Below are 22,300 nucleotides of genomic sequence, written 5' to 3' on the forward strand. Positions count from 1 at the left end.
GTCTCTTTTAACCCACCATTTAGTTTTGCACACAGGACGCTTTGGTGGATAAGACAATGCAACGATCTCTGCTGTGGCGCCACATCTGCCAACCTAACGGACAGTCCCCGTGTACTGCCCGACATCGCCAGCGCACCCTCCGTAACCAGCATATTGATACGCTCCAACCCCAACTGGTTCTCTCTGAAGAATGAAATTATTTTTTCGAAAAGTATCTCACCTGTCATGTGTCTATCCAGTGGCACAAAAGCACTCGCCATCAAAAAATCTAACATAGAGGCACAGCTGTGCTACATCTCTGCTGTCGGTTGATTCATCAACAGCTAGAGACATCACCTCCGCTTTTTTGTGTTTGTCCAAAAGAGTCTCAAAAACATCCGATGCAAGGGTCTCTACTCTCCTTGATGTTGACGTGTCAGAGATGGGAATTTTCTTGATTGAATTAATCACGCTGTTTCGGGTTTTCTCATCTGTAGCCTCCTTGATCGATGCAACCATACACTCTTTGACGGTCTCAGAATCTGTAAACAGCCTTTTCTTTTGGCCTAATGTCCAGGCGACTCATAGTGATGCTGATGTTGCTCTCTCTTGTTCTGAACAAGGGTTAGGGTTCGGCGTCTCTGTTCATAGCATGAAGTTAGCCCCAAAATCTTCTGGCGGCGAGCATCAGTGGCCAGTGGGATAGTGGTGTCGAAGTTAGCATGATTTATCTTAAAATGCCTTCTCAGTTCTTTACACACCGATATACACTCGCTGCAGAGTAAACACACAAGCTTCCCAGTGGCAAATCCAAACAAATACTTCTGTGTCCATTCGCTATTGAATTGTCGGTTTTCTGAGTATACTTTTCGCTATTTCAGAGTAGAAAGCGACATTGTGTTGATTCAACCAGGCAGAACGATCATCAAACTACATTAGCCGCGAACTTCGAAGCGGAGAGTGCCAAGCAGTTGAGAGGAGCAATGCAAAAGCTCACGAAGAATAGCGTAGTGGGAGCCTGCGGGGAGGATTGTTGTGGCCGCGCGCCTTGCGGAGCAAGTCTACGCTGTGCTGCGCGGGGATGAGAGAGGGCAGCTCATATCGGCCCCTATAAGGCCAGCAGTTTAAAAAATATATATTTTTTCTTTTTTTGCAGTTAAAAGAATTTTTTTTTCTTTTTTTTCACTAAAAGGGCCAGTAAATATTCCTCCGCGGGCCGGGTTCGGGGCCGGGCCGCCAATTGAATAGCCCTGCTTTAGTGTCACCATCAGATCTCTCTATGGGAAATAGTTTAGTCTGACTACTGTCATCTTATCTCTCATTCATTCTTATCTAATTTTCTAGTAAATTGTGCCTGATTGAAGTCCATCCTGTAAGGTTTACATGTGTGTGACTGAAATGCAGGACGTTTCTGAAGGAGCTGGAGAACTGTGAAGAGAAGCCAGAGTTGGTTGGGACCTGCTTTCTGAAAAGGGTGAGGAAAACTGAAGAACTATCAGTACTACTTAGTTCAATCAAAGCATGTTATGCTGCGTTCAAAACAACACACAACTCCCTGTTTTTGCGTCTTGAATCTCTACAAAAAGATATACCAATGCTCCAGAAATGTATTGCAACCGACCCAGAGAAATGAAAAGAATAAAGGAAAGATAGTTGTTGGAGAGTAAACATCATAATCAACCTAGCCTGATTTGTCAATCAGGCTCAGTTTGAAAACAGTTTTGACACACTTAATCTGAGACTTTTCTTTACATTTCATGACTGATTTGTCCATCAACATGTTTGCAACGCAGCATGATAACCAACAGCCCTCTCAGTTAGCTTGTGTGGCTATATGCTTATTAGACACTGAAAACCATTTAGCCTTAATTAGTCACAACACATGTCCAATCAGCCAGCAAAATATCCGCTAGTCCGGTTTGGATCCATTTGGGAGCCAATTATCCAACTATAACTTGCCAGCAAAGTATGTAAGATTGGCCAAACAGGCATATGCTTCCCGTCATCTGGTTAGCATGCCCGGCGTCTTCAAAAACCTAGCGACAAAGCCACATGTAGACCTACAGCAAGTAGAACTGGGGGTTTGCATGATTCCAAACACAGTCAATACTTTTTTTTTTGCTTCCCCTTGATATCATAGTCTCGTTAATATTATCTTGACTTGCGCCCCTTTTTGGTGGAGAATTTCCATCGAAATGACTGAATGTCGAAAAACGTACACCTCTGTTTGAACAATTCCATATGTTTGCAACTTCTCAATTGTACATGCAAACAAAAACGGAAAGTATGCATTGCCTTTCGCCGTGTAAGGTTAAACCATATCTGTCAACAGAAAGAAGAGCTTCAGGTGTATGAGAAGTATTGCCAGAATAAACCACGATCAGAGGTCCTCTGGAGGCAGTGTGGAGACAGTCTATTCTTTCAGGTAAGACACACACACACACACACACACACACACACACACACACACACACACACACACACACACACACACACACACACACACACACACACACACACACACACACACACAAAGGCACAAACACACGCAAGCAGGCATACATGCACAGACACACACATATACACAAACGTTCACATAGGCGCACATCTCGCAGGGAGACACACACACACACCACGCGCATGCAAATACACAAACACACACGCGCACACATAAATGCACACACATATACACATACACGCACAATCACATGCTCTCAAACACACACACACACGCACGTGCTCTCGCGCAAAGACACGCACACACAAAAAAGCACAAGCAAAGACGCACACACATACGCACAATCACATACTCACACACACACACACACACACACACAAACACACCGAGTGATACCGTTGCAATTTATTTGTGTAATGGGACAGATAAGACAGCCATATTAGAATTAAGGCAGTGATAAAACAACAGAAAAAACATGTGGAACAAAGAGGCTGAACTACATCATACAAAGGCAATGATGACTTTGACATTGTAGGGTAGAATGATGAACATAATTCCGTGGTACCATTATGTGTTGATGTCATATCTTGATCGTGTATATTCATGTTTGATGTTCGTGACAAACAGGAGTGTCAGAAGAAGCTGGATCACAAGCTCTCGCTGGATGCGTATCTACTGAAGCCGGTGCAGCGCATCACAAAATACCAGCTCCTGCTAAAGGCAATGACACACTGTTACTAATGCACTTCCACTCTCACACTCTCTCGACTCGTCTATCTCTCATTGTGTAAAATCGCTAAAAAATGCTTTTTGTTCAAAGTCACGACTACTGATGCCAAAATTGGCCTCAAGTGTTGAGGGAAATTCTGAATATTAATTTATGGTAGAGATTTGTAAGTCAATCGATATTAGCAAGAGATACAATAAAGCTTTCATCGATAATAAACACACAATGCAATGTGGGTTACATGAAAAAGTTACCTCAAGTCAAGTTTTATGTTTTATGTTTTTCTTAACAGACAACATAAATGCTATGCTGCTTATACTGCAGATAATTTTCCATTCTGTGGTCAAAAAATAGTGCAAAGGTTAGACTTCTTGGTTCCGGTCATCTTTGATGCATACGGCAGAATCCACTGAACCTCCTCGACAGTAATAGGGCGCATCCTGTCCGGCCTCTTCCGTCTGTAGTCCACTTAGGACCACACAGCATAGCTCTGTATCCCTGCAGTTGTTTTGCTACTAATTAAGTTAACAGCCTTAACTTAATAACCCCTCTTGTTAGCTCTGCATACACCAATATCAATTATTAACTCGCCGACTTTCCTATTTCCTCCATTCTACCCTCCTTGATTTTATTCCTTGGTCTATTTTCTTCTTAGTGCTGAGTTTATTTACCTTTTAAAAGCCCCCACAGCCTCTCCACTTTCACCTTCTGATTCAGCTCCTTCCTCCTCAAAAACACATTAGTGGTTTGGATAATTCTACGTCGCGCCGCACCATGACAACCAGAGATAAAGTCAGCAGATAGAGTACGCCCTGGACATAACGCCTCTCATTCACCGTTTGCTTGTGCCTTCTAATTTGGTTCTCCCGAGGACTAGTGTTTTATGGGGTTAAGTGTGGTGTCAGACTCAAAGCGAAGGATGCTGCTCTAAGTATGGGCGCAGCGCGCAGCTTCATGGGGCTCGAGTGTAGAAGAGAGTATGTCGTAAAGAGGATGAATGCGTGGCGAGATGAAAGCTTTTCAAGGTTAGAGAGGCTTGCAGAAGGAGCTGTGAATGTTTCAGACACGGATGGTGTGGAATCATATGGAAGATGGCCAATATTGTGTTATTGTTTGCTTTATCTGAAGTAAGATATCGAAAGATAGTTACCTCAATAACATACAAAAATGCAAACACAAATCTATAAACGGCAACAATGGAAACGAAAATGACAGAAAAGAACAATGAACGTATTTGTATTTATATTAACCGCCGTATATGTACAAGGATAATGCAGGATTTAAAGTACGCACATTAAAATTGGTGCTGTGTCTCTACGTTGTCCAGGAGATGCTGAAGTGCAGCAAGGGGGAGGGCACGGTGGAGCTGGAGGAGGCCCTAGCCACCATGCTGGACATCATCAAATCCGTCAACGACTCCATGCACCAGATCGCCATCACAGGCTTTGAGGTACCAGCCCCGGGCTACAGCTTCCGCTCCCCTGAGAAAGAGATTAAATGAGTCAATGACAGGACATCTTATTAGGGTCGGTTATATTTTTTATTCAAAATAAAACAAAGCAAGGCTTTCACTGATATTTAAACAAAATTTAAGTTAAAGTTCATTTATATGTTTGTATGATTATAATATATCTGGATATACAAATAAAAGTACTTTGTATTTTTATTGATGAGATGATTAATGATTGTATTTCCTGGCAGAGCAAATAATTATTGTAGCTTTGATGCTTCAGATAGTGGCATGGTGCCTGGGTCATTATGTCATGCATTGGAGGAACGTTGAGAAAGACATTTTTTAAACTGTTTTACACGCTTATCCGAGTGTACGTTTTATATGACGGGCAAAGTCTGTTCACGTAAGTGGAACTTGGGCTATGATAACGTTTGACCATGGCCCCGCATTTGATCTTATGGAACCCATTTACGACCCAACCGTCATAAATGGGATCCATAGAAGAAAGGGCTCAGATTGGGACTCGTTGGTGGAAGTTCTACAGATAAAATGGGTGTTTACCGGTAACTGATACACGTGCGGCGCACACAGGCACACACACACACACACACACGCACACACACTCATATTCGCGTCGAGGCTAATCACCATGATGCCAACAGACGCTCATTTATTTTCAACGCACCTAGTGGTGTGTCTATCTTCTTCATCTATCCAAATTATCCACAAATTAAAATATTGCTTGCTCAGCAAGAGCGAATTTAATCAGGGATTTTAATAGATTTAGAATAATGTATGCACCGATTATCTTATCATATCCCTTATCATCTTATCTAACACCCTCCCACACAATAATGACCCAACGTTTCAACAGATGCTGTTTCAAAGGCCCGGGTCCGCTCCCTCTACTTCCTGTGACTTTTCCTCATGGTTCAGTGTTTGTTCTCTCTGTCACACAGGAATACATAACAGTGCCCCCAAGCCTTTGTCAATTCTAAGTGTGTGTGTGTGTGTGTGTGTGTGTGTGTGTGTGTGTGTGTGTGTGTGTGTGTGTGTGTGTGTGTGTGTGTGTGTGTGTGTGTGTGTGTGTGTGTGTGTGTGTGTGTGTGTCCGTCCGTCCGTCCGTCCGTGTTCATGTGTGTCTGTGTTTGGCCTATCACACCAATCATTTTCCATGGGAGGATCAGTTGAAGCTCTAGCCCAGTGCTTTTGTTGAACTTGAACCGTCTGGCTCTCTCTAACCGCTGAGTCGGTGTCTTCCAAAAGGGGAACCTGAGCGAGCTGGGCAAGCTGCTAATGCAGGGTTCCTTCAACGTCTGGACGGACCACAAGAGGGGCCACAGCAAGGTAGGCGTCCGATGTCCCCCAGCGCACAAGGAACACTGTGTAGTCACAGCGCAGAGACAGGGGAAATTAAACAAGACGGACGGACAGACGGAGCTACACTGTAAAAAATAAAAAGTTGAGAACACTCAAAATTGCAAGGCAACTTACTGCAATCTATTTTTGAGTTTTGAGCCCAACAAAATGTCATTTTTCTTCTTTAGACAAACTTGAAAGTTAGTTATACCAACTAAGATTTTATGTTTTACAAAACTCAAAAAAGTAAGTCAGGGTTGTTAACTTAATATTTCAAATTAAGGTTAATATTATTTAAAAAAATAAACATTTCAAAGAATGCAAAACTAGTTTTTAGTTCACTTTATTAAAATTAATAATTGGAAACTTCCATTTTACATTTCTGAATGCCAGACAGCAATAGATCAAGCAACATGTAGCTAGTTCAGCAGCAGAGAATCGCTGTCTAAATGCAGCAAACCAAAGTGCAGAACAAGTTCGACATTATGGTCAAACTTGTTCTGCACGATACGGGAGCCCAGGTTAAACGGTGACGCAACTCTCGTGCCTCATACACCGCACGATCCCGAGAGCTGCCTTTATTTAACGTCAAACACCCACACAGCGCACCGCACAACCAACCAACGGACATGCAGGTCTCGTTAACGGTGGCGGCAACACTTCACACAATAAACAACACACAAACAATAAAGACCCCAAACCGGTTAACCCCACTTAACCTAACAGAAACAAATTGACAAAAGGCAATAAACCACTTTTTCCCAACCGGCATCACGGATACCCAGACTCCCCGGGGGGTAGGAGTCGCCACAATATTTACCATCTGAAAATTCCGTTAGGAAACCCCGTATTTTCTAAAGTGTCGAAATGCGCATGTGCACCGTAGTTGGCCCAGCCTCAGAGTCTGACTTAAACCCGTGTGTCTTGCTAACAAAGATACTACACTGAGCCCAACTCTTGACCCAAAACTCAACATTGTTGGTTGGACTAAATTGCATTGCACAGTTGACATGAATACTTAATGTTTTATATTCATTTTACTCAGAAATCATAATGAGACCAACAATTTTAAGCTTTCGTTTTTACAGTGTAGATAGAAGTGACTCACATGATATTAAAACCGGACAGAGAGACAGACCAACAGACTGATGGACCGAAGGACAGACAGACTGCTCGAAACACAGAGGGATGTACAGACATGCAGACAGACGAGAAAGACAGACTGACAGACAGACATTCGCTTGGTTTCAGGTGAAGGACCTCGCCAGATTCAAGCCCATGCAGAGACACTTGTTCCTGTACCACAAGATGCTGCTGTTCTGCAAGAAGAGAGAGGAGACCATCGATGGACATGACAAGACCCCGTCCTACGGCTTCAAACACACCCTCAAGGTCAGTGAGAGTGAGAGAGAGAGAGAGAGAGAGAGAGAGAGAGAGAGAGAGAGAGAGAGAGAGAGAGAGAGAGAGAGAGAGAGAGAGAGAGAGAGAGAGAGAGAGAGAGAGAGAGAGAGAGAGAGAGAGAGAGAGAGAGAGATGACGTGTGTGAGTGTGGGATTGCACTTTATGTATGCTGTTGCCATGCTTGTAAATTCTTACCACACATCTCTGAGCAGGATCATGTGTTCGTTAGAGATCCTTAATGAATGTGATGACTTTTTGTTATGAATTCTGAAATTACATTTAATACATTTTAATATGGTTCATATTCTTTGATTTGTGGGTTGATGAATAGGTGCTTTGGCCGACAGCTTTATGAAGGTATCAATGTTCTTGTTGTTGTTGTATAGATGAGTAGTGTGGGAATCACAGAGAATGTGAAAGGTGACATCAAGAAGTTTGAGGTGTGGTACAACGGCAGGGAGGAGGTCTACATTATCCAGGTATGTCTAAATTGAATAAGGCTCTATGTATCCAAATTATCCAACTTCCATTCATTTTCTGACGTAAAGCCCTCATTGGAAATTCAATTCTTAGAAAAGATTTGGTGAACAATGCTTTATGTAAAACGCATTTAAAGCAATACACATTAGTGGGTTGAATCAGCATACTATACACTAATAATGTGTGTTATTACAGATTGCTATATACTTTATGACAGAAAGTATGAGCTTATTCTCAGTTTTTATATTTGATTTATGTAAACACAATGAGGTGCAGGGACTATATTGTCCTCATGAGGGCAGTGTTGTACTGCATTGCTGACCATGCGCAAGCCAAGTGTAAAGATGCACTTTTCCGTCTGATGTGATGATTTATCGTGCGTGTGTGTGCTTGTATGCCTGCGTGCACGTGCATGCATGCGTTTGTCTTTCCCCAGGCTTCCTCTATGGATGTGAAAAATATGTGGGTGTCGGAGATCCGTAAAGTTCTGACAGGCCAGCTTGAGGCGTGCAGAGGTATTAATAAACTGGACGCACACACACTCACGTATGCTCGCACACACACACACACACACACACACACACACACACACACACACACACACACACACACACACACACACACACACACACACACACACACACACACACACAATCCCACACACACACACACACACACTCTCTCTCACACAAACACACAGAATCACTGGAGAGTAGCCTACCCCATTCCCTTGCGTATTTTTATTTTGCGCTAGAATCTTCCTTGATGTCAGACTAAACTTATTGAACTCACTGAAGTAACTATAACCCGATGTTTCACACCATGCATTTAGAGTAAACTTAAAATATTGTCAAGAAAGAATCGATTGTATCTATACAATAGGGCAGAACAATTGCAAAAACAATAGGGTTCCAACCCGTTGGCTTGGCCCCCTAATAAGAGCAATTTCCCCTGGCATCAGTCGAGCAATCTGCATCTGAAAATGATGGCTTCATATAATTAGAATACAGACACTGAGACCATAGTGCCTCCCTTAAGGGTAACAGTGGCTACGTAGTAATAATAATAATAATAATAATAATAACAGCAGAGAACGGCTAAACAAACGTTTTGTCGTGCAACAACACTGTTTCTGTGTAAAATCTGAAAAGTCGGACCAATGGTGTCAATGGTGGGACGGGATATGTAACCGATTTGGAAATCGAATGTTAATGGTACACATGTTTATTAAGCAGTAGTTAGAGATAGCCCAGACAGGCATTGAACCTTTAAGCTACCTCACAAATTTGTTGGCCTTAGTTTACTTTATAAATATGTTGCCATGCAATCATGATTTAATCCCACTGTAATTTCCTAATTATATCCTTAGATTATGTATAGTGTTTATACTATGATACACAAAGATGGTACTCAATGGTTAATCGTTTTCTTGTGTCAAAACTGCTCAGTGAATTCTTTCTAATACTTTCTTTCAGATTCCTACATTGTGGGACATTTTTTTATATGCAGGGATGGTTTTTGCCTGTCAAAGGTGAAACATCTTAAAATAAAATGCATGTGTAAAAAAACAATTGGAACATCGAACAAATCAAATGTACACACTTTTGTTCCCTTCAAAATATTTATTGGGAGTTATTCGTTTTCATGGATATAAATAGATTTTTTTGTGTTGAGTTAAGGGGAGCAACATTGCCAATCCCTCAGGGTTGTGCGGCAAATAGTTTACAACTGGAACAAAATAGTGTGCGCATAAAGTGTGCCACAGAAGGAGGCAGGCAGATAAACTATGAAAACATATTGGATTTGGTCATTTATCTGTGATCATTTATCTGAAAGCAAGTATTGGTGTTCAAACCTAAATATCATCTAAATATGCTTTAATTAATTATATATTTTTTTAAATGTTGTTTATATGCATTTTTATTCATGCATTACCTAAAGTTTATATTAATTTTTTGTAGCTATTACGGACCATTAGTCATCTTTCAACTTTTAAAACGTTTGCACAAAATTCTACATTTCATCATTAACTATAATTGTTGCAACATATGGGCAGAACTGGACCTAAACTTACTCTTAATTTTGATCTCTCTCTCTCTCTCTCTCTCTCTCTCTCTCTCTCTCTCTCTCTCTCTCTCTCTCTCTCTCTCTCTCTCTCTCTCTCTCTCTCTCTCTCTCTCTCTCTCTCTCTCTCTCTCTCTCTCTCTCTCTCTCTCTCTCTCTCTCTCTCTCTCTCTCTCTCTCTCTCTCTCTCTCTCTCTCTCTCTCTCTCTCTCTCTCTCTCTCTCTTCCCCCCCCACTGTTCCACTCTGTGGATACTGACTGACAGTGAACCAACCTATGTGAATCCTGCACTCTGCTCTACTGGCAAGCGGTGTGTCTGTCTGTCTGTCTGTCTTTGGGTATAGGTGTAGTAGGAGGTGTGTGTGTGAGTGAGAGTTTAGGATTTACACCTATGGCGGTGAAATGAAATGGGGGCAGGAGGGATGATGAGCAAAAAGAAAAGAGGGAATGAAATTGGAGAGAGAGAGAGAGAGAGAGAGAGAGAGAGAGAGAGAGAGAGAGAGAGAGAGAGAGAGAGAGAGAGAGAGAGAGAGAGAGAGAGAGAGAGAGAGAGAGAGAGAGAGAGAGAGAGAGAGAGAGAGAGAGAGAGAGAGAGAGAGAGAGAGAGAGAGAGAGAGAGAGAGAGCACTTGCGGGTATGACTTATCCTTATGAGAAAGTAACGTAGAAATGGAGCTGAGACACTCCTCAGTCTTGGTATACCTATGGCAGGGCAGTTCGATGGAGAGGAATTATTAAGCATTTAAAAGGACATGATAGCACTGTAGGTGCAATTTGCCTCAGATTCCAAAGTCCAACGTAAAAGTTTCTTCCATATGAATAGATTCAAGTGATAAGAGGCCGATACACATTTATTAAAAAAGGTGTAATCGTAGGGGCTAACACAGGTGTATCGCATGATGTTAATTATGGGCACTGGCATGCCTAAAGATCTATAATTAACTTAATGAGCTACACCTGGTTTCACCCCTGATATTATTCTGTGGTAAAGGCCTGCGGGCCCCTGCGTTGGATGGTGGTTGGAGCGAGGGGTTAAGGGTTAACATCTTAAAATGGTTTTCTTCAAAATGTTAAAACAACTCGGGTTGTCCGAACAGGAAAAGTAGAAAGAGCGCAACTTCCATTGAGCAATAGAGAGACCCCATCTTTTGCACGGATCTCACCTTACTGAAAAGCAAACCGTGGGCTAAACATTATAAACGAATCGGGTTCTTCCGGCTGCCCCTCTGACGCCCACAATTGCCAAGGATAAGGCTCCAGCCCAACACTTAACCTTGCCCCGGAATAAATGGGCAAAGAAGATGAATGTGTGAAGGTTTTAAGTGTGTTTTATAAAGAAAACGTAGGGCCGCTTATGGCTCCTTCAATTTGCCAGTGTGTGTGTGTGTGTTAGGGGGTGGGGGTGGGGGGGGGGGGGGGGGGGGGGGGGAGCAGATGGAGGTGGAGGCGGAGTTTGAGGGTTGATTTGTTTCCTAAAAGATTGAGGGACGGGTGTCTATGGATGCATTGGTGTGTGAAGAGAAGGATGGACGACAAGCCAGTGCAGGGTGAATAAAATGAGTGTTATATGGTTGTGGCAGATAGATTGATGGTCTGATCCCATTGTTTCATGGTTTGGTTAAAGGGGGTTGAAACTCATTACATGCTTCTCCATACATCCTCCACATTGATGCTGTTCGACTGCAACCACAAGATGCGACTGCTCACAAAAAGATGAGATATGAATTTAAGTGTACGCCTATATTAAAGGCCAATTCCTGCTATGTTGGGCTCCATAGAATCAGGGAATATGTTGATATGCAGAAGTATTATAATATAAAAGAAGGAACATATTGTACAGCACAACTAATTAGTAGATACTTTGATTTAGCAAAACTCATTTCCAGGAACATTTCCGATAGGTATGTGTTGTTCAAAGTCACTTCCTCACAGCAGCTGTGTTGTTTCATGTCATCTTCTCACAGAGGGAATGTTCATTAATCCATTCTTTTTCCAGGTGTTCCCTCTAATTACTGTAAACAAGTGACACCTGATTGATGATTAGTTTAATCAAAATGAGTTTTTCGTAAAAAGAGGGAGAGAACGTTGAGAACGCAATTATGCAACTATAAGGCTGGGGACAGTTATTATGACATTTTTTGACTGCTCAGAGAAATTCCCCTTTAAGATCTATACATTTGAAAGACCGAATCAGATCCATCATTCTGTGAGGCAGGGATTACCTTGTCATAAACGTCAAGGTAACCCCCACAAACACGTAACGCACAACGTCAATAGGGCAGCAACCGCACGACGCTGAAGTTGGCATCCGATTCGCAGCATCCGATTCGGCTTGAAAACCACTTAGAATCTTCAAATCGGTCCTGATTGAAAACCACTACACCTAGACTCTTCAAATCTTATCACAGTGAGGCTATACATTATGTAAAACATAGTTTCATATTTGTGAAACCTTTACCCTATTTGTGAAAATGCAATACAGGCTTATTTGAATGTTTTTTAGGGGTCCAGACCGCATTGCATTTTCACAAATAGGTTAAAGGGTTCACAAATCTGAAACTATGTTTTACATAATGTATAGCCTCACTGTGATAATTTAGTCCAGATTTGAAGAGTCTAGGTGTAGTGGTTTTTAATCAGGATCAGTTCTAATGCGGTCTGGACCCCTAAAAAGCATTAAAATGTGCCTTCATTGCATTTTCACAAATAGGGTAAAGGTTTCACAAATCTGAAACTATGTTTTACTTAATGTATAGCCTCACTGTGTTAATTTAGTCTAGATTTGAAGAGTCTAGGTGTAGTGGTTTTCAATCAGGACCCGTTCTAATGCAGTCTGGACCCCTAAAAAGCATTAAAATGAGCCTGTATTGCATTTTCACAAATAGAAAAAAGGTTTCACAAATCTGTAACTATGTTTATTATAATGTATAGCCTCACTGTGATAATTTAGTCCAGATTTGAAGAGTCTAGGTGTAGTGGTTTTCAATCAGGACCGATTTAAAGTGGACCAGCTGCTGAATCGGATGCTGCGAATCGGATGCCAACTTCAGCGTCGTAGCAACCGCACAACCTGCCTTGGTTATGCTGATACATACACAAGCAGGTCTGTACACTGGTACGGGACATGTCAGGTTACTCCACGCTGAGCGTGCAACCCTGCAACATTTTAATTGGCTCCTAAGAACAGGAAGTGGCAAGCAAGATCCTTCAGGAAACCAATTGGTGTTTGGCTTGTGCGAGCTATGCTTGGGAAAAAAATGATAAAACGTCTCGTCCACAGATTATTTTGGGTGGCTCGACTTCAGTCATTTATTAGACCCGTCTCTCATGCCATGCAATACTGTGTTAGCAGTGCCCAAACCCCAGAGTTAAGGTAGGGACTGATGTCCTATAGTGTGGCTTCATAACCAACAGATAGTTCATTTTAAAGCTGTGGTAGTAACAGTAACCGAATAATCATACAGTCAAACTGTCCAGCCAGTGCACCATCCTTGTGATGGCTGGTTATGCAATATAACTACATGATAGCTCTAAAAGGAACCAATAAGAAAAAGCCTATTTCATACATTGTCCTAAATATAATATATTTTTCGATTTTAGAATGCAATTATCCTTGGAAGGTAATGATTTCTTGAGTAATTTACTTATAAATATTTCTAGAGTAATTTACTTTTAAATATAAATAGGCTCCTTCTTGACAGCTATACATTTTTACTTCAAACAACACTTGCTTAATGGTTCAATTTCCCGGCTATATTGGGCTGGGGTTTGGCACTTGATAGTTTAATAAACATTTTCAGCGATAAAAAATTGAAAGTGACGACAAAGCTTTTATTTATGTGTTTACAGAAGCCAGCCAACTTCACCAGAAAATCCCGGATAACATCTACAGCGCCCCCATGAGGTGAAGTCCATTACTACTGCTCGGACAAAGAGTTACCAAAAACTCTTGAGTTTACAAGTGAAAGTTGCCTTTTATTTTTTTTTTTTTTTATAACTTTATTCACTTCCTTGTCTGCCAAGTCCAAATATGTCCAAATGATTAACCCGGAAGTAAATGTACGTAGATGAGGCTGGACAAAAATTTGTGAATCCGGCTCAGCACCTGGTTGTACCTGCTTTTCATTGGAAGATGCTGACAATATGCTGACTGTATGCTCCAATAGGAACGTGCGAAAGGTGGCACTGCGACAGTCTGATTCGTCGAGTCCAGAGTCGGGCTTCAGGAGGAACAACCCGAGCCCTAACATGAGACAGAAACGAGGTGAGGGTGAACTATAATTCATTGGGGTTGATTCACAACTCACAGTGTTGTGATGACACGTGTCTCGATGTTGGATGTTCAAGGATGCTCTGTGACGTTTTGGAGGGGCTAATAGCAGGATAGCTACGATATCAGAACGAAGAACGAAAATGAGGGGTCCAACTGCAAAAGAAAGGCAAATGCAGTATGTTGATCATCGGATGGCCTCTCCATAGCCTTTCATATGGAGATCATGTCCACAACGTAGCCTTGATGTGCTTAGCGAAGCAACTTGTTTGAGGCTGACGCTTCACAACGGGTCACACTTAGATATTTATATCATGCTGGTAGATTTAAACCAAACTAAACCGGGACCATGTCCATCCGTATTCGACGGATGCAAGTTGTATACCGTTTGAGGGCTTTTCGAAACTGCTGCTTGGAGGAGTATTCAATTTGTGTGTTAAGGGTGAAAACCAGTTGAACATAAAATCGAGTTGTTATTGCAGAAAACATCAGCCAGCATTCATGTAAAAGGATTACTCCTGCACTTTCACAACCTCACGCTCAACCCCGGCTGAAGATCGAGCTCGACCATCGCCGAAGAAAGTTGAATTTCCTTCACCTGAATGAGTCTCTGAACTGGCTAATGTCTTAAAATCATCAGTACTTAGTTTGTCATGTGACACAATGCTAATGCACCCTTTGTCACCTGTCACACCCAAAGCCAACTGCCAATGCCAGCCCCCCCCCCCCCCCCCCAACCTCACCATCTTTCATGTCTCCATCTATCTTGACTTACCTCAAAAGACACATCTGGTGTCCCAACTCTTTTCATAGAAAGATGGAGGTATTCGCTAATTTTCTCTCTCTCTCTCTCTCTCTCTCTCTCTCTCTCTCTCTCTCTCTCTCTCTCTCTCTCTCTCTCTCTCTCTCTCTCTCTCTCTCTCTCTCTCTCTCTCTCTCTCTCTCTCTCTCTCTCTCTCTCTCTCTCTCTCTCTCTCTCTCTCTCTCTCTCTCTCTCTCTCTCTCTCTCTCTCTCTCTCTCTCTCTCTGGCTCTCTCTCTCTCTGGCTCTCTCTCTCTCTGGCTCTCTCTCTCTCTGGCTCTCCCTCCACCTCCATTGCTCTCTCTTTCTTTCTCTCTGGCTGTCTTTCTCTCTCTTTTTCTTCATCTCTCAGTTTTTGTCTCTCTTGCACTCTCTCGCTCCCTCGGGTTTCACCGCGTGCATACTTCTCACCCTGATTCTCCACCCTTGCGGGCTGTGTGCTAGGTGGAGATGTTGTTCCAGTCAAGTCAAGAAGTGTGGGGGGGTTTATTTGACTGCTCCAATTTAGGCTCAGCTTGATCCCGTGATGTTGTGACACAGCACTTAGTGCACACCGAGACATGTGCTTGAACACACACACACACACACACACACACACACACACACACACACACACACACACACACACACACACACACACACACACACACACACACTGATTACTGCTAATAAGTCACAAACTCAAGTGCACTTACGCACATACAGACATGCACACACACACACAAACACGCACGCACACACACACTGATTTCCCTGATGTCACATTACTTCTCAGCTGATCCAATAGGCGTTGTTTTGACACCATCATTGGGTGTATGCGGTTGGTTCAAGTAGACGTTTTTAATTCTTGACTGCATACTTGATGGTCTATCAAAAATCGAGAGCTTCATAACTGTTTCACTCACACAACAACCCTGATGGCACGAAGCACGATCTGAAAAAAAAAGAAAGAAGCCAATACTGCCACAGGGGAGGGCTTTGTTTTTCAATTGTACATCATCCCCGCTAAAAGCACACAATACAAACCGTTTTGATCACTCACCAACACATTGCCTTCAGGTCTCCACACTGGTGTTTGTCTTCGGCTGTGTCTTGTTCTGTGTGTTTTCTCTTCTCGGGGCGAACATTCTGACTTCTAAGTTATGACTCTATAAAGCTGAACAGGGGGGGTGGGGGAGGGGAATTTGAACATAACAAACAAAAGCACAGTACCGTAAAAGAAGCCCTGGGTTCGTCTTTTATGAATTGCTCTGTGGGTTTTGATTTATGTTGTCTAAGGTATGCTGAACAATTCTGATGAGCAACACCACCGGGGACGGCCTGCGCGCATGTCTGCACCTCCTTGAGTCGTGAATTTACACACACACACACAAATATATATATATATATATATATATATATATATATATATATATATATATATATATATACATACACTTGTTTTCTAAGGTGTATGATTTGCATATGATCTTGGTTTTGGAGTACCAACCCATGCAGTATATTATCATTCATGTCCTTTTGTCCTCTTGATCCCGTAGCTGCTCTGATCCAACATGAAGTGTGTGTTTTAAAGCACGGGGCGTTACATTAACAGGTTCAGGGTTCAATTCAAGACTCTGCTTTTCTTCCATAAAAATTCTGAGGTCTCTCGGAGGTCACGTAATTCCAAACACCTGCAGGTTAGGCTTATCGGAGAGCCGTAATTGCCCATTGTTTTGTGTGTGTGTGTGTGTGTGTGTGTGTGTGTGTGTGTGTGTGTGTGTGTGTGTGTGTGTGTGTGTGTGTGTGTGTGCAAACTGGTGTGTGTTTTCACTAGTGTATGTGTGTGTGTGTGTGTGTGTGTGTGCGCGTGCCTGCATGTTTGTGGGTGTGTAAAAGTGTGTGTGTGTGTGTGTGTACATGTGTGTGTCCTCGTGCACATGTATGTGTATGTGTGTGCGTATGTGTTCGCACACACATGTGTCCTTGCCCCCCAGGGCGGAGGGCTAAATGGATGGGTATAATACGGGATGTTCTGTTAATCTGTTTGATTGCACCTCGCCACCCAAAGCAGTGGGCGGTTAAAGCAATCATCCACCGTGGTGCACACTCGGCGGCGTGCGCAGAGCGAGCGAGCGAGCCGCCTTTTCAAAAGGGAAAAAGGACAGAACTTGTCACACTCTGAACCGAGCCAATTTCGCTCGCCTCCCTTTTGCCTCAACATGAACTTGAACCAAAGCTGCATTAAGTTGCTTTTCAGTGGGCTGCTTTCAGTTAACCTGATCCTTGTTTTCACTTTACCTTGACTCTTTCATACTAACAACCCTCCTTCTCCCTCCCTCCCCTCTCTCTCTCTCTGTACCTCACTCACTCACTCACTCTCTCTCTCTCTCTCTCTCTCTCTCTCTCTCTCTCTCTCTCTCTCTCTCTCTCTCTCTCTCTCTCTCTCTCTCTCTCTCTCTCTCTCTCTCTCTTTCCCTCCCCCCTTCCTCTTTCTCGCCTACTTATCTTAGCCGATGCTTCGGCCAGCCAATCGGGCGCTGCAAATGCTAGGAAGCGCTTCACTTTGCAAGGGTTGGCTAATAGGAGGTCCCTTCCCGCAGGTAAAGACTGGCCGACGCTTACGTTCTCCTGCTTGTGCTGGTTGTGGATTTGTGTGTTTGTCTGTATCTCTGTCCACCGCCAATATGACTATTATTGTTATTATCCATCATGTTGTCATCACCGTTGTCTTGCCTTATGACTAATACACCTCTCTTCTTCCTCGTGGTTTAAATCATCATCATCATCATCACCCTCATCATGAACAGATCCTTTTTTTGTAATCTTTGTTGATCATCGTGGTGGTATTGTTAAATGTCTCAATCCCTAAATCTGCCGTGGACTCCTTATCGCTGTCCTCTTCATCATTTGAATCTACCGTCTAATCTTCAACAAACCTTCATCATTGTGTTCAATGTCATTCAGTAGCATCATTTGGTTATCAGTCACACAGTGAATGGTCCTATTCCACGGCCATCAACAAAACCAAACCCTTACCCATATCAGTGCAACCGGGGTAAAAGCCTGATCCTAATAACTCAAAGAGTTCCACAGTTGTAATTGGCTCCACCCTCTGTCAGGGTATTTTTACCCTTGTGTTTATTCATTAAAAACGTAACACTTTGGCTTACAGATTGACACGCGATAAGCAATGAATAATGACACCCTACTATAAAGGCATTTTTTATGAATGCAAAGCACTTCAGGGGATAGTGGTTGTCTTTGTTGTTCAATGCAAACCTCTCTTCCTGATTTTATAAAGGTGATTTGTGTCCCAGAGTTACAGTGCATCTTGTGTGCTTCCGTGACAACTGGCCATCTGCCACACCTGTGATGGCTCTTCTCCTCTCCTTTCGCCTCCTCGCTCTGGAGCCCACATTATCTACGCACCGCAGATATTTGCTCTATGACCCCCCCCCCCCCCCCCCCCCCCCCCCATTCGTAATAGAGCCAAAACCTTTTTTTTGTCCTTAACATTTTATTTCTGACATGAGGGCAAGACAAAGGAAAAGGGAAACCATGGCTACAGAGGCCAGTGGACGAGAGGAGGGAGAGAGAGAGGGAGAGGGAGAGAGAGAGAGAGATTCGTCTTGACATTTAGAGAGAGAATTTAAATGCAATTTTTTGTATGCGGATGCCTTGCTTCCCAGGTCTCACCTTACTTACCTTTAGCGAGTGCATTAAGCTGCTCAGAAAGCTACAAGACACCACCTGAGATTTACCTTTCACGAGGAGGCATTTTAGCCTCACTCTGTGCTCAGATCCAACCAAATGCAGGTGGTGCATCCAGAGAAAGACGTTCAACCCCCCCTCCCCGCCTTCCCTACCACCCCCATGAATGAAAAGGGAATTTTTCTGTGATGTTTAGATGAAGGTCAGAACGTGCGTCAACATGACCGCCGTGGAAATAAGCATAGATGACGGGAGTATTCGGTTAAAGGTGGAGCCATTCCCCGACCGGGCCGCTACGTTACTTCCTAACGCGGCGCCGTTCGATAAGCGACGAGTACAAGTGAGCGTAACGCTAAGAGGATGGACAGACGGATAGGGAGGAGAGGAAAAATAAGGCGTGCCACCCGCAGACGAGACTCGAGGGGAACTCTAAGCGAGGACGGAAGGAAGGAAGCAAACCACTGTAATGATTTAGGGAGAGACATGCCGCTCCTCTCACTTTGTCTTCCATCCGTCTTCATCATGTGGCCCTCACTCCCGTCTCGTCTATTTGCTGGGCATTACTCCCGGAGAACACACAGACATACACACGCACATGCTCAAACACGTACACAAGCGTACATGCACACGCACGCATGCAGAAGCGGACACACATAGTTGCTTAGGAACATAATGGGAAAGAAAAGACAAACACATTATGTGTGGTGGCGCTGTGTGCCAAGCATCATTCTGTCACGCTCAATATGTCCTCACAGTATTACCTGATACTATCTTTAGGGCAAGCCACCGCTCATACATAAACCACCACTATGTCGCTTACACCGCTTATTATAGGGGGCTTGAGCACTTATTATAGGGGGCTTGAGCACGAAGGTAATGCAACACAACACCTATGACATCATGCATGCGTCTTAGCGTGCTCTTTTCATGGTTATTAATTCATTTCCGCACACCCTGTCACTTGGGGTGCACATAAGGTGACCAGCTTTCCTTGTTTTGTTTTGAAGAGGCTAATTGTCTTTGTGAGAATGCTGGTGTGTGTGTGTGTGTGTGTGTGTGTGTGTGTGTGTGTGTGTGTGTGTGTGTGTGTGTGTGTGTGTGTGTGTGTGTGTGTGTGTGTGTGTGTGTGTGTGTGTGTGTGCGTGTGTGCAGAGAATTGTCTATGGTGTGTGTGTGTGTATGTGTGTGTGTGTGTGTAGAGTATTGTATTGCATTTTGTGTGTGTGTGTGTGTGTGTGTGTGTAGAGTATTGTCCTTGGTGGGCGTGTGTGTGAGTGTGTTCACATTGACGTGTGCAACAGGATGGCTTGGGAGAGGTTGATAATGAGATCTGTCTTGTTTCTCGTCCTGCCCTGACCGTTGCGTGTCTCTTGGCTCGCTCTGTCACGCGGCCCACGCCTGCCCTCCCCCGCTCTGCTCTGCTTCATCCTATTTATTTTCCTCTGTTGCTCCATCATTCCATCTCTTCTGTGTCAGACACTTTTTTTGGGCTTTTGTCGCTCCCTTCCTCCCCTGTGATGATCGCTGCCTGTCTCAACTTTTTCCTCTATTCTGGGGTCACATTTGTCTGTACTTTACTTTCCCCATGATTTCTCTCTCACTCCAACGACAGTCTCTCATGACAATAATGACTGCCTCTGTTTCTGCTAATGTGGTCTCTCCCTCTGTTTCTGTGCTGTCGTATCCCCCCCACCGTCCCTCTGTCTGTCTGTCTGTCTGTCTGTCTGTCTGGCTTCGAACCCCCGCCCCCCTCGCCATGCTATAGAGCCCGCCTCCAAGGAAATGGAAGCCCCTCGCCGCTTCTCCCTCGCCTCTTCCCTTGCCTCCTCTTGCTCCTCCACCTCCTCCTCCTTTGCCGCTCGACGCACAAAAGGTATACCTTTCATCGACCCTTTAAGATGTTCACGTCTTTCTCTCGCTTCTCCTTGCTCTCTCTCTCTCTCTCTCTCTCTCTCTCTCTCTCTCTCTCTCTCTCTCTCTCTCTCTCTCTCTCTCTCCCTCGCTCTCACTATCTTTCATTCTCCCCCACTTGCTCGCTTGCTCTCACTCTCTCTCTCTCTCTGACTCTCTCTCTCTCTCTCCCTCGCTTTGTCTCTCTTTTTCTCCATCTCTCCCTGTTTTTGTCTCTCTATCTCTTTCTCTCTTGCACTCTAACTCTCTTGCGCTCATTTTCTCCCTCTCTCTCCGAGTCTCCCTCTCTCTGTCTCTCTCGCTCTTGCTCTCTCTCTCGCTCTCTCTCTGTCTGTCGATGGAAAGATCTATATCTGTTTCTCTGCTCTTATTCCTTATGGTCGCCCCTGAAGCTGTTTGCTGGAGGTTATTTTTTCCGCCGTTACTCCCAGGTCACCTACGAGGGAAATGTTCCGGATCTTTACATGGCCTTTAATGTAATGTGAGACGCCATGGCCATATTGTCCCAGCAAATTTTGATGAGGGCTATACGGAAGATAATGTCGATCCAGAATCTTACCAATCCAACGCTGCTTTCTCAGAACAGTTCCACCATTGCCTTTGTCTCTTAAAAATGAAATGCATAAGGCATATCAAGGCTCCATCGCCAAAACCGACACTGAAAAAGAAAATAATATACTTATGCTTTCTGTTCAATAGAAATGAGTTTAGAAAATAGGGATTTTGATACGATGACATTTAGAACGTGGGGATGACATTCAAAGCAGGCACAACTGCAATAAGTCCAATTTGCATCAGGAGTGTAGATGTAAAGTTCATTTTAACCAAAGGTGGTGGGTGGCACCATAAGAAATAAATGCATATAATAAAAAAGCATATTTTCTTGAACTCTTCCATTATCATTTTCCCTTTCCTTCTTCAGGAATGTGATAAAAGAGTAGCAGATTTTAATAACACCCACCAACAAGAGGAGAGTTTTGAACACAATGTATCTCGCTGGTCAACCACCTCTTTCTCGTTGATTTGAGAGGTGCAGAGCTGGAGCTCATCAAGTTGTGATCTGGCATCTTCTCTCCTTTAAGGAGCAAATTTAGTAATAATCAATACCATTTGAGACTAGACGAGATTACACTTGGTTGGAGTCGATTTGACTTAGCATTTTTTTTCCTGTCTAGGATAATTGTTACTTTGACCATGCAGATCCTTCTCTACCAATACATATTTCATGCAGCAATATCACAACACGACAATCTTTTACCGCATGTATTTCTTTGTGCACCGTGCACATTGTGGCTTTATATACTGATTAATCTAATCCTTGTGCAGGTCCGCTCTCAGCTGGCATAAAGAACAAGAGACATGAGATAAAGAGCGATCCAACCCCGTTTGGTTACGAAGGTACAGCTGCCTGCCAGAGGCGCCAGCTCAATGCATGCTGCTGGCCACTTCCGTCCTTGTTGTGGTTTAGTCTAGTTTTTTTCATCTTTGCCTGATTGTGTCGAGAACGAAATCGATCTGTTTATCTCTGGAAGTCTCCACCTTTTGATGACTCTGTGTGTGCGTTTGTGTGTTTATGCGTGCACGTGTGTGTTTATTCCACATGAATGTAGCCTGTTTATCTGCAATGAGCCTGATTATCGTTGTTTGCTTGAACACTTTGAATGCACCCGTGCCTGTTGTTGTTCCGGACCTGTATATCAGTGTG

At 43.4% G+C, this 22,300-nt stretch overlaps 1 protein-coding gene across 12 annotated transcripts in view; it reads left to right on the forward strand.

Annotated features, from left to right (window-relative positions):
• mcf2l2 (MCF.2 cell line derived transforming sequence-like 2) overlaps window positions 1–22,300 on the forward strand; it is a 105,465-nt gene that overhangs the window by 68,780 nt on the left and 14,385 nt on the right. For 6 of the 12 annotated variants that reach the window (XM_030373105.1, XM_030373110.1, XM_030373106.1 and 3 more), the window contains exons 18-30: window positions 1,384–1,453; window positions 2,312–2,404; window positions 3,065–3,157; window positions 4,492–4,614; window positions 5,884–5,964; window positions 7,228–7,368; window positions 7,764–7,856; window positions 8,294–8,372; window positions 13,770–13,824; window positions 14,087–14,184; window positions 17,484–17,573; window positions 20,450–20,557; window positions 21,922–21,993. In XM_030373105.1, the coding sequence (XP_030228965.1) occupies window positions 1,384–1,453; window positions 2,312–2,404; window positions 3,065–3,157; window positions 4,492–4,614; window positions 5,884–5,964; window positions 7,228–7,368; window positions 7,764–7,856; window positions 8,294–8,372; window positions 13,770–13,824; window positions 14,087–14,184; window positions 17,484–17,573; window positions 20,450–20,557; window positions 21,922–21,993 (1,196 nt within the window). The remainder of the gene's footprint in view (window positions 1–1,383; window positions 1,454–2,311; window positions 2,405–3,064; window positions 3,158–4,491; window positions 4,615–5,883; window positions 5,965–7,227; window positions 7,369–7,763; window positions 7,857–8,293; window positions 8,373–13,769; window positions 13,825–14,086; window positions 14,185–17,483; window positions 17,574–20,449; window positions 20,558–21,921; window positions 21,994–22,300) is intronic. The other 6 variants (XM_030373113.1, XM_030373115.1, XM_030373116.1 and 3 more) reach the window with 3 other exon arrangements.

This window comes from Gadus morhua, chromosome 12 (genome assembly GCF_902167405.1).
Source record: "Gadus morhua chromosome 12, gadMor3.0, whole genome shotgun sequence".
In the NCBI taxonomy this organism is placed as follows: domain Eukaryota; kingdom Metazoa; phylum Chordata; class Actinopteri; order Gadiformes; family Gadidae; genus Gadus; species Gadus morhua.